At 40.1% G+C, this 12,893-nt stretch overlaps 1 protein-coding gene across 5 annotated transcripts in view; it reads right to left on the reverse strand.

Moving 5' to 3' along the window:
• Positions 1–12,893, reverse strand: part of tep1 (telomerase-associated protein 1) — a 171,710-nt gene that overhangs the window by 77,105 nt on the left and 81,712 nt on the right. For all 5 annotated transcript variants that reach the window (XM_051923151.1, XM_051923147.1, XM_051923148.1 and 2 more), the window contains exons 17-21: positions 12,640–12,699; positions 9,501–9,647; positions 6,922–7,098; positions 6,685–6,805; positions 764–885 (exon numbers count right to left, since the gene is read on the reverse strand). In XM_051923151.1, coding sequence (XP_051779111.1) covers positions 764–885; positions 6,685–6,805; positions 6,922–7,098; positions 9,501–9,647; positions 12,640–12,699 — 627 coding nt within the window. The remainder of the gene's footprint in view (positions 1–763; positions 886–6,684; positions 6,806–6,921; positions 7,099–9,500; positions 9,648–12,639; positions 12,700–12,893) is intronic.

A 12,893-nucleotide genomic window follows, 5' to 3' on the forward strand; every position in this document is an offset into this window, starting at 1 on the left:
GTTAATTTTTGAATGTTGAAGATGGCTTAATGAGCTGGGCTGACCAGTCCTCTCTTTCTCCAGCCACTCGTGGAGTGTAGCTAGATGCTCCAAGACAGTCGAGAGAGATACAGTTCCTCCAACACATCCTTCTTTTGTTCTTCAGTCTTCTCCTGAAGTATGCACTCAGGGGGCACCCTACCTACTTGCCCAAACCAAATCAACTAGCTCCTTTCAATCTGAAGAAGTAGTGGTTACACTTCCAGGAGATCCCCATATTACCAAGATCCTTGCCCTGTCTCAGAGAGTGAATCTCATTTTGGCTGATTGTGACTGCAACATGATTCAGTCTCTATCCACAACTCTTGGTCATAGCTGAAGATGGGAATGCATATTAATCAGTAAATCATAAGCTTCTGTCATGGGCTTAATTCAGCCAAGCTGAGTGGACCCTCACCAGAACAGACAGAAGGAAAATGAAGATGATGAAGAAAACTGTAACTTTATTATTACTGATTTTATGATTTATATAAAAAGGCATTACAGTCACCCTTGGTGGAGCCGCATGGAAAGTGCAGCTAGCTGATGAGTTAAGAATAAATAAAGAATCACAAGCATAACATTTGTGAATTTTCAAGGAAATGGAAATTTTAATGTATGATACTAAAATCCTATTATGCAATAATTCTCCACTTGACAAATATAATGTCCAAACAACAAATTACAGTACATTATTTTTCATCTAGTTATTATCAGGAATTGCAATAAAAATGAAACAATTAACCTGATGAGCTCTGGTGTTCGCAGATAAAAAAACATTTTTTGATTGGCAAAGCTACCATTCTGCTTCTGAAACTGCATAATTTCCAGCTCCGTCACTGACAGGCCTGGGGGCGCAGTCTTCACCTGCCATGTTAGAACAAGAAACACTATTTTCATATAGCTCAAGATTACAGAAGTATATAGTTATTAGTGAATTAAATAAAAAGACAGGCTGCATTTGGAAAAAGTGAAACATAATTCCTCTATGAAAGGAAGAAGAGTCTATATTTAATAACAGGCTAAAGAAACTGTAATAACTACATTTCCGCCTGGACACATTTGAAAAATATGCCAGTCAAAAAACATAAAAATAATGTAGCTTTAATATTTTAGAAAAATGAATGCCTGAAAGCAATTGTTCCAGGTAAGGTCTTTCTATCTAAACAAAATGTTTATGCAGATTAGTTAGAACCTGCATTTATACACATATCACTTACTATAAAGATTTTATTTTACTGCATTTTACTGCCAGCACAACTATGCCATGAAAGAGAAAAACTCCAGGTCTAAAGAGTAGGGGAACAATTGCACTCATTTTAGTTCCCAGTGATTCTCCTCTTGAACTTTTCAGTTTATTTATTGTTACAGCAAATCAACAGAAGAATTAAACACACTTTCTACTGTGGTCTGTAGCAATCCCCACATACATCAGGTATGCCAGAATTTTCATTGCATATTTTAGCATTCCATTAGTTGATATGTAGTAGGAATGGTGGTGTGACCTAAAAGGAATTGCTCTAGTTCTCTAGTAGTCAAAAGGTTAATCTCTGTCGTAACAACCTTTTCGTAAAGCACATCATAGGATGATGTTTCATATTCTTAAACAACCAAAAAATTTTGGAAATCAACTCTTATACCCTATGTGAAATAAAGTAAACGTACCTAGGCACAGCAGTTTTCTCTTAGGATAGTTTATTTCATACAATTTATAACATTTTTAATTTTATCTTAATATTATTTATGTATTGTTATTTTGGAGCCATTTTATAACTTATTTCTTATTGCAGGTGCTACCATTTTGTCTCTAATTCTATCAACACATATTCTTATGTACTTATCTGAAAAAAAGAATATTGTCTAACAAATGGGTATAAAGTTCTTCATGGGTCGGAGAAGTAATGAGTCTTGTTGAACTATGAGATAACTGCCCCATTTGTAGATATTGTATATATTGTAACTACAGTTGTAAAGGCCCATGGGCTCACCACCTGTAGGAGGGGCCAAGGAGGTTGGGTGCAGTGCGAGTTGGGTGGTGGCTGAAGGTAGGGACCTTGGCAGTCCGATCCTCAGCTACAGAAGCTGGCTCTTGGGAGGTGGGATGTCACCTCTCTAAAGAGGAAGGAGCCTGAGCTAGTGCGAGAGGTCAAGAGTTTCTGACGCACAGCGTGGACTCGAACCAATCTCCTTGAGAGGGGCCAGACTCTCTACCACTCTGGAGTTGCCCCCGGTGAGAGGCACCAAGCAGGGTGTGGGCATACTTATTGCCCCCCCAACTTGGAGCCTGTTCACTGGGGTTTACCCCAGTAGACGAGAGGGTAGCCTCCCTCTGCCTTCAGGTGAGGGGACGGGTCCTAACTGTTTGCACGTATGCGCCGAACAGCACTCTGGAGTACCCATCCTTTTTGGAGTCCCTGGAGGGGGTGCTAGAGGGCACACCTTCTGGGGACTCCCTCGTTCGGCTGGGAGACTTCAATGCTCACGAGGGCAATGACAGTGAGACCTGGAAGAGAGTGATTGGGAGGAATGGCCCCACCGATCTGAAACCGAGCGGTATTTTGTTATGGGACTTCTGTGCTCGTCACGGATTGTCCATAATTAACACCATGTTCAAGCATAGGGGTGCCCATATGTGCACCTGGCACCAGGACACCCTAGGCCCCAGTTCGATGATCGACTTTGTGGTCGTGTTATCGGACTTACAACCACATGTCTTGGACACTTGGGCGAAGAGAAGGGCGGAGCTGTCAACTGATCACCACCTGGTGGTGAGTTGGCTTCAATGGTGGGGGAAGATGCTGGTTAGGCCTGGTAGGCCCAAACATACTGTGAGCAGAACATCTGGCAGAATCCCCTGTCAGAAGTAGTTTTGACTCCCACCTCCAGCAGAACTTCGACCACGTCCCGAGGGAGGTGGGGGACATTGAGTCCGAATGGGCCATGTTCCATGCTTTTATTGTTGAGACGGCCGACTGGAGCTGTGGCTGTAAGGTGGTCGGTGCCTGTCGTGGTGGCAATCCCCAAACCCATTGGTGGAGACCGGCGGTGAGGGATGCCGTCAAGCTGAAGAAGGAGTCGTACAGGACCCTTTTGTCCTGTGGGACTCCGGAGGCAGCTAATAGGTACCGGCAAGCCATGCGGAATGCAGTTTCGCTGGTTGTTGAGGCAAAAACTCAGGCGTAGGAGGAGTTTGGGGAGGCCATGGAGAACGACTTCTGGATGGCTTTGAGGAGATTCTGGTCCAACATCCGGCGGTCTAAGGAGGGGACATCGGTGCAGTGTCAACACTTTATATGGTGGGGATGGTGCGCTGCTGACCTCAACTCGGGACGTTGTGGGTCGGTGGGGGGGAATACTTCGAAGACCTCCTCAATCCCACTAACATGTCTTTCAATGAAGATGCAGAGCCTGGGGACCCAGAGATGGGAGAATCTCTGGGACTGAGGTCACCGAGGTGGTCAAAAAACTCCTTGGTGGCAGGGCCTCGGGGGTGGATGAGATACGCCCAGACTGTCTTGGTTGACACGCCTCTGCAACATCGCATGGACATCAGGGATAGAGCCTCTGGATTGGCAGACCGGGGTGGTGGTCCCCCTCTTTAAGAAGGGGGACCAGAGGGTGTGTTCCAACTACAGAGGGATCACACTCCTCAGCCTCCCTGGAAAAGTCTATTCAGGAGTCCTGGATAGGAAGGTCTGTCAGATAGTTGAACCTCAGATTCTGGAGGAACAGTGTGGTTTTCGTCCTAGTCGCGGAACAGTGGACCAGCTCTACACCCTTGGCAGGGTCCTGGAGGGTGCATGGGAGTTTGCCCAACCAGTCTACATGTGTTTTGTGGACTTGGAAAAGGCATTGAACCGTGTTCCTCGGGGAGTCCTGTGGAGGGTTCTCCGTGAGTATGGGGTACCGGACCCCCTGATAAGGGCTGTTCGGTTCCTGTACAACCGGTGTCCGAGCTTGGTCCGCATTGCCGGCAGTAAGTCAAACCTGTTTCTGGTTAGAGTGACTCCGCCAGGGCTGCCCTTTGTCACCGATTCTGTTCATAACTTTTATGGACAGAATTTCTAGGAGCAGCCAGGGCGTTGACAGGGTCCGGTTTGGTGGGCTCAGGATTGGGTCACTGTTTTTTGCAGATATTACCCTGTTCGCTTCATCAGGTCGTGATCTTCAGCTCTCTCTGGATCGGTTTGCAGCCAAGTGTGAAGCAGCTGGGATGGGAATCAGCACCTCCAAATCCGAGACTATGGTCCTCAGCCGGAAAACTGGAGTGCCCTCTCAGGATTGGGAGTGAGATCCTGCCCCAAGTGGAGGAGTTCAAGTATCTCAGGGTCTAGTTCACGAGTGAGGGAAGAATGGAGCAGGCGATCGACAGGCAGATCGGTGCGGCGTCCACAGTGATGCGGGCTCTACATCGGTCTGTCGTGGCAAAAAAGGAGCTGAGCCATAAGTCAAAGCTCTCAATTTACTGGTCGATCTATGTCCCTACCCTTACCTATGGTCATGAGCTGTGGGTAGTGACCAAAGCGGCTGAACTAACCCTAATTGAAGTAACTTGCTCTCTCTCCAATTAATCATCATGCACCCCTAAGCAATTCTCTTTCTTGCCTCCTTAACAGATGTTAAGATCACATACAATATGTCACAATCTTGTGACATCCCAAGAAGCATGATACACTCAAAATACATAAATGTGATAGCAATGAGTAAATCAATTATTTTGATACAAACAAAAACAGGAATAGCACTGTAAATTACAAATTAACAAAAAAAAATTTGGGTTAATAGGTACTGTCTAATATTATATAAGGATAACATTACAAGGTCAAGTGACGGAGCAGCATAAACAGAATTTGGGCCCTGGCTTTTGACGTTACATTAGTAATACAAATAGGGCTAGTTCTAAGGGGAAAAACATATTTAACATAGAAACAGTAAAATAGAAAAAAAAAACCTAAACAAGTGGAGTAACAGAGACAACTCTATGTTATAAACAAAACATACTTTAAATGTTAATTATAACATTACTAGACTTTAACAAAGATATTCCTTATATTTTCTTAGGCATGGACTTATGTCCATTATTAATTTCAGAAAGCCCATTGAAAATCTCTACTGCAGTCCTTATTAGAGCCTAATCACATTTTAAAAATAGTAGGAATTCATCTTTAAATTTTTCTGCTTTCTCCTAAGAGTTGTAAATAATGGTGTCACAATTTTAAATAATTAAATTCCTGCCAAGTTACAATGGTTCATTTGTAATGTACTTACAGCCACTGGAATTAAAAAAAATATATATATTTACAATAATGTAAATAAATGATTTTCTAAATAGATTGGTCTTGAGTTTCTTAGAAATCTAAATCTGCTGCCTGGTGGAAACTACAACTTTAGAAACAGAGGGTAGTTGCAGTCTGAAAAAGAGTTGTCCTTCCTTCTAACCCATTGTGATAATGTACATAGCTCAGTGAGACAGGACCTTCTGTATGCCACAAATATACTAATTAAGAATGTTATTAAAAAGTGTTTTTTCCCCCAATACTAGGTATCCCAAATCGGTATATAAAAGGAAATGAAACCACAGTTTCAATAAAAATACTTACAAAAGAGAGTCTGTTTTAAAACAATTACTTCACTGTTTATTATTACAATTACTACTTTACTGTTCATTAGAAATAACAGAAGATTCTTACCATTGTTGCTGATTTGTTCTAAATTCTGATCATACGTCACCCTGTTATTAATGATTGTCTCTAAACATATGAAAATAGTGTGATGTGAAAAGAAGATGGATGCGTGCAAAATGAGAGATGGAGATTACTGTTTCAACATGGTGCAAGACGTGGCCCACCAGGGAGGAGGCTATGAAGACTGATAGGGTGTGAAGTGTGGCACAATCAGTAGTTCATAGGGGATACCCTCACATTATTGTTCAAACTGATTGCAACTTCACAGGGTTATTGCTTCAGTGCAGTGAATGGCGCAGGGATGCAGTGCGAAGTGCGGCTCTGTATCTTCTCTGAAAACTCTTCTAAAGTTCAAACTGCTAAAAGATTTGTAACATTGCGCCAGTGCTTGTCGTCATCCAATCATTAAAATTCATCATCCGACAGGCAGATCGGTGCGGCGTCCACCCACAATAGTTCTTGGTTGAATGAAAAGTACATACTCTAGAGTAGGTGCTAAAAAAGTATCAGGAACTACCTACCAGGATTTACAAATGACCCAAGCTCCTATGGTGAGAATACTACAAAAACTTTCTGAGTTTCTAAAATGTTCCTGGTTTCTAAAAAAAAGGTTCCCGCAGTGGGAAAGCAACTTATGACTGTCCACCTCATCTAAAAAAGCCATTTGCAAATATTTTACTCGTCCTTGAACTCTGACATTTATCTATACACTGAATAAACAGAAGAGATAGACAGGAAACCCTTGGTGACAACACACAATCTTTGCTTTAGTTAAACAATCTAGGATCCAGACAACCCAGTTAGAGTTAAACATAAATTATCAATTAGCTTTCTAAATTTTGAAACTAGCTCGCAATACATAATATGCATTCAGACATACAGAATTTTTTTAATATACACTGTACTCCAGTCAGAATACAAAAGAACCATATGAAATATCAATATTTAATTAATAATATTTTAAATGTTAAATAACACTTACCCACTGGAAATGAGGCAAGTCAGGCAGAGATATGTCAGTTGGAACTAGTCCATACCGCTCTCCAAGAATTCCAACAAAAAGTTGACTTTTTGCTACCTCTGACAGACACAGTTCCACAGTCCTGCCATTATTAACAGTATTTCATTCATCAGTATATTCATGTGGTAAACAGTAAAAGACATCAATGAAGTTATGAAACAAAGCAGAATTGACCATGTCCTTAGTGCCCTGACAAACCTGTTGCTACGTGCTTCTTCTTCAGTTATACCCCAGCGTAGGTCGACTTCCTGTAGGTGGATATAGTGATGGGCAGCTCTCTGTCTCAGTTCAGGGAAGACATATCGAATCAGTAAATCTCGTTCCCCATGCATGTCTCGAAATGTAGAGGAGATAAAAACACGTATACTTCGCCAGCTAAAAAAACAAGACATGAATAGTATTAAAAGAAAAAGTAAAGAAAAGTTTGATAAATGCCTTAATACAAATACCAGTAATATTATCTTAGATTCTTTCAATCTAAGAATGACTTAAACCTGAAAGAAGTTACAAAAGCCCTCATGATTTGTAAAGAAGCCTCTCTGACACTAGAGGAAAAGTTTAAAGGAAAGAAGTTGAAAGAAAAGTATGGCGACAAGGTGGGTCTTCAATGATGGTGGTGAAATATATAAAGAAATTATTAATTTTAATATTGTTATTAATCTGAGTTAATCTCAGTGAGAAGGAAAGGGCAGAGTTTAGACCATGGACTAGTGGTGTGGTGTTAAGGAGTTACGTAGTAAGAAACAAGCAGGGGTAGCTGAAACAGAAAAGTATCAGGCCATCATTGGAAAATCTATAAAGCTATCATTAAGACAGTTTTTATATGGACTTTCTTAGCTATTGTGGCGGACGGCTGGGTCCAATGCCCCTTCGATGTACGTTATGGGGGAGCAACCATGGGCTGCTCAATACCTACCTGGGATGCTTGGTGGCAGCCTCCCTGGCTGACGGTGGTGCTTCAGCTTCCCGCAGGGCTCCATGGGAGATGGAGTTCTCCACAGCCCTGTTTGGATCTGGGGTGGCTGGACTTATCTTCAGCCCCACCTGGGAGTGCAACTGGAAACAGGTGTTCAAGCACCTGGTGCACTTCCGGGTGGGCCATAAAAGGAGCCAGTAACCACCACTCAACGGCCAGAGTCGGGAGGAGGAGGAGGACGAAGCTTGACGGGAGGAGTGGTGGTGGTGCCAAAAGGGAGTGTTGTGTTGGATTGTGCTTGTTTTGGACTGTGTTGTGACTGGGGGACACAGGGAAGACGTGCCCTCCAGCTGAAGAAAAATAAATCTTTCTTTATTTTTATACGTGCCTCCCGTGTCCAATCTGTGTCGGGTCAGGCGCAATATAGCACCTTTGTTACACTATGTAATACATAAAAAGTATAGCAGTCAGATTAGACCAAAGGGACAATTTTCCTTAATTTGCTTTTGTGCTACAATCTTTTAAAATTTTAACCAACAATTCAAATGTGATTAAAATGCATATTTGCAGATTTTATTAAAGTGTATTTTTATACATTTTGGTTTCACCATGTAGAAATTATAGTTCTTTTAATACATTGTCTCACCCCCACCCCCAACAACATGCCTTCCACAGGAGCAAATCAAGGTAAAATATGCCTTTGTACTCACATTAAGGAGGACACATATAAATTTCATCTTGCAGTTGTTCCAGGTTTATAACAGAATTTTTTATTCTTTTTGACATTTTAAGCTTTTTATAAGACTCAGAAATTTTATCATAGTCACTTTTGAGATACATTTGTATGCATTATTAAATCATTTTGCTAAAACTTCATGATGAAGATGATTCTAGGCTACCAACAGTTAACCCTACTTACCCACCACTTGTGTTGTATTCAGTATTGTATGGCTTAAAGTGATTAATGTCACAAACTCAACATATTCTGGACTTTAGAAAGCATATCATGATTACATTGTACAGGAAGGGAATGTGCAGGCAGTGGATAAGGCAGCCAGAAGTACATGAAGCAGTATGTAGAGAACTGATGAAGACTGGTGTGGTGGCGGCCATGGAATGTTACAGTAGTCTTGACTGTGGAAGAACCAATGGTCCTTTTAAGGGCCACCAACTCCTTTCTCTATTTGAGCAAGGTTTTAAATTTGTTTAGATTTTTTTTAACTAATTATTAAATATACTGTATGTTTAGTCTTCTTTAATGTGATGTTTTATATTGCTAATTATTGTTTTATAGTTTTGGTATTCTATTTATTTTAATAATATAAAGTGCCTTGACACTTATTATATAAATAGGCACTGAAATTAAAAACTGCCCTGCGGTGGGTTGGCGCCCTGCCCGGGGTTTGTTTCCTGCCTTGTGCCCTGTGTTGGCTGGGATTGGCTCCAGCAGACCCCCGTGTCCCTGTACTTAGGATATAGCAGGTTGGATAATGGATGGATGGATGAAATTAAAAACTGTCTTCATCAACTCTAGTGTTACATGTTGCCCGGTTTTGCTGCTGTTGCTATAGTTAAACCCATTTGTGGAGTGTGTAGACAGAGCAGTGTGCTTGTCTACCAAACATTTTTGTTTATAGTCAGCAATAGATCTATAAAATAACTAACAGAAAGAGAAGGTCTATTAGATAAGTATTTAATGGTTTGCAAATGAACATGCTAAAACAGGTTTGGCTGTCTTTGCACACTTTAATCAATAGCATTGGTAGTCTTCTGGAATTTTACAATAAGAAGTAAACACAACATTAAATAATAAAACTGAAATATCTTGCTTTGTATTTGGTTATCTAATAAAAAAACATACCTCACTTTTGGCACCAAGGGTATGAAACTTTGATCAATGATTCCTGTTAATTTACTGGCATTGTCCTCTTTAGGTGGAATGTTGTAAGTTTCACTGATGTTCTCAATGTGTTCTAGGAATCTAGAAGAGCCCCTTTCAGCCATAAACCTGTAGAAAATGAAAGCTATAAATGGAAGCTAAGCAGACAAAACACAACTATGACCTAATAATACATATTCTCCTTTTGAACTTTTAAAATATTCAACCTGTTCAGTCTTTTTCAAACCTTTTTGGATATATAAGATAGGATAGATAGGATAGATACTTTATTAATCCCAAGGGGAAAGTCACATACTCCAGTAGCAGCATACTGATAAAGAAAATATTAAATTAAAGAGTGATAACATTGCAGGTATACAGACAAACAATAACTTTGAATAATGTTAACGTTTACCCCGCCGGGTGGAATTGAAAAGTCACATAGCGTGGGGGAGGAACGATCTCCTCAGTCTGTCAGTGGAGCAGGAAAGTGACAGCAGTCTGTCGCTGAAGCTGCTCCTCTGTCTGGAGATGATACTGTTTAGTGGATGCAGTAGATTCTCCATTATTGACAGGAGCTTGCTCAGTGCCTGTTGCTCTGCCACGGATGTCAAACTGTCCAGCTCTGTGCCTACAATAGAGCCTACCTTCCTCACCAGTTTGTCCAGGCGTGAGGCGTCCCCTCTCCTTTATGCTGCCTCCTCAGCATACCACCGCGTAGAAGAGATCGCTCGCCACAACCATCTGATAGAACATCTGCGGCATCTTATTGCAGATGTTGAAGGACGCCAGCCTTCTAAGGAAGTATAGTCAGATCTGTCCTTTTTTTTTTTTTTTTTTAAATTTTTTTAAAATTTTATTTATTAATTTTATTGTAATCATTCCATACAAATAGATCCATTTATACAAAAAAGGATTGAAGACAAATCAAACCCTACCCTTGAATAAATAAATGGAGAAGGAAAAGAAATGCGGAAATAATTATTTCTTCTTATTCTAAAATATTATTGATTAGATCCTGCCAGGTTTTGAAAATATTCTGTATAGATCCTCTAACTAAGAATTTGATTTTTTCCAATTTCAAATAATATAAAACATCAGTTTCCCACTGACTTATCAGAGGAGAGTTAGGATTTTTTCAATTTAACAAAATAAGTCTGTGTGCCAAAAGTGTAGTGAATGCAATCACAGTTTGCTTGTCCTTCTCCACTTCAAGTCCATCTGGAAGAACACCAAACACAGCTGTTAGTGGGTTAGGAGAGATTGTGACCCCAAGGCTGTCTGAAAGGCACTTAAAAATTTTGGTTCAAAAATTATGTTAATTTGGTGCATGCCCAAAACATGTGACCCAGTGAGGCAGGAGCTTGGTTGCAGCATTCGCAGGTTGGATCTTGCCCTGGAAACATTTTGGACAGTTTTAAGCGAGACAGATGAGCTTGATATATAATTTTTAGTTGAATAATTCTATGCTTTGCGCATATGGAGCTTGACTGAATTCTCTGCAATGTTACCTTCCACTCCTTTAATGATATATTAATTAAGAGATCTATGCAAGTCTTGCTTAATTTTTTCCATACAGATGGCAAAATTTTGTTGATAAACAGTTTTATGTTTACTTGTGATATTTACCCCTAGGTATTTAAACTGATCTGCTATGGTAAAAGGTAGGGTGTCTAATCTAATATGATATGCTTGTGAATTCACTGGAAAGAGTATACTTTTATTCAGATTAATTCTGAGACCGGATATCTTTTGAAATTCTGTAAGTGCTGTTAAAACTGCAGGCACTGTCCTTTCTTACACAGAGCATCAGTATTGGCAGTCCAGTCCAATTTATCATCCAGCTGCACTCCCAGGTATTTATAGGTCTGCACCCTCTGCACACAGTCACCTCTGATGATCATGGGGTCCATAAGGGGCCTGGTCCTCCTAAAATCCACCACCAGCTCATTGGTTTTGCTGGTGTTCAGTTGTAGGTGGTTTGAGTCTCACCATTTAACAAAGTCCTTGATTAGGTTCCTATACTCCTCCTCCTGCTCACTTCTGATGCAGCCCACGATAGCAGTGTCATCAGCGAACTTTTACACGTGGCATGACTCCGAGTTGTATTGGAAGTTCGATGTATATAGACTGAACAGGAACGGAGAAAGTACAGTCCCCTGCGGCGCTCCTGTGTTGCTGACCACAATGTCAGACCTGCAGTTCCCAAGACGCACATACTGAGGTCTGCACACCGCATACGAAAAGGATATTCACTATTTATATGACTATATCATTAAATTTTGAAACTATAATTAACAAATATGCTTGATATGCTTGAAAATATCTAAATACAATCAATATTTTTTTTCTCCAACTTATTCATTATTAAATTAACAAACATGTCCAACATACTTTTAATTTATTACTGATTACAAATGTATCAGATTTGTAAAATAATAAAAATGAAGTTAAGTGCCAGATGCATAGAAGATAACACAGCCTGGTACAGTGGGAAACAAACAGTGGGGATCTGGTCTGGTGTCACAGGGCTTATTCTGCCCTACAACACTGCTGCTGTTGGTCCAATTATGAACAGGTTTTTCCTGCTTGCTGACTCAACCTTACACCTCACTTGGGTTCAGAGGCAATATTATGTGCTTCACTTTTTCAACTGTGTGAGACCATCTAAGTCAGGATATCTAATGAAACTCGGCGGTGGGCAGACACTCAGACTAATTGACTTTAGCAGCAGAGAAACTTCTCTGAAATGTTTGCCAGTAACTGACTTTATTAATGCTTCTGTCAAATTATAAGTGAGATTCATAGCACACTTCCAAATTTAAGGGGCCCAAAAACAAATAACAATGAGGGAATTAACAAAATAGCATATTTCAGCGTACTCCCACAGAATAGTGGAATCATATTTTTGGTAGTGCAACCATTTAGACTTGAAGTTGTTTAGATTACAACCCAAAATATGCACCTGGTATTTTAAACAATCTTGTAAATGAGTTTGAAAAAACAAACTGCATTATAAGTTGATTGAAAATAAACAGACAACAGTAAAAACACGCTGGATTTAAAACAACACACTTTTTTCACCACTTGCCACAGCACACAAGGATAATAAATAACTTACTTTAGAATTTGCTCAGTGAATCCATAGAGTTCTACCCAGTTTTTATCAACAGATTTTGATCTGAAAAAAAATATAATTACACAATGAAATATTGATTTCATAATACAAGTTTAATTCAAAAGTCAGTAAGCATGTTAGCAAATCAACAAATACTTGGCAAAGATCATTTGAAATTACAGAGATAGAACAGGAAAAATATAAAAATATAGAGATACAAGTTAAAAGAAGCCCTAAAATCACTGGGCTAATTTATC

This window comes from Erpetoichthys calabaricus, chromosome 2 (genome assembly GCF_900747795.2).
Source record: "Erpetoichthys calabaricus chromosome 2, fErpCal1.3, whole genome shotgun sequence".
In the NCBI taxonomy this organism is placed as follows: Eukaryota; Metazoa; Chordata; class Cladistia; order Polypteriformes; family Polypteridae; genus Erpetoichthys; species Erpetoichthys calabaricus.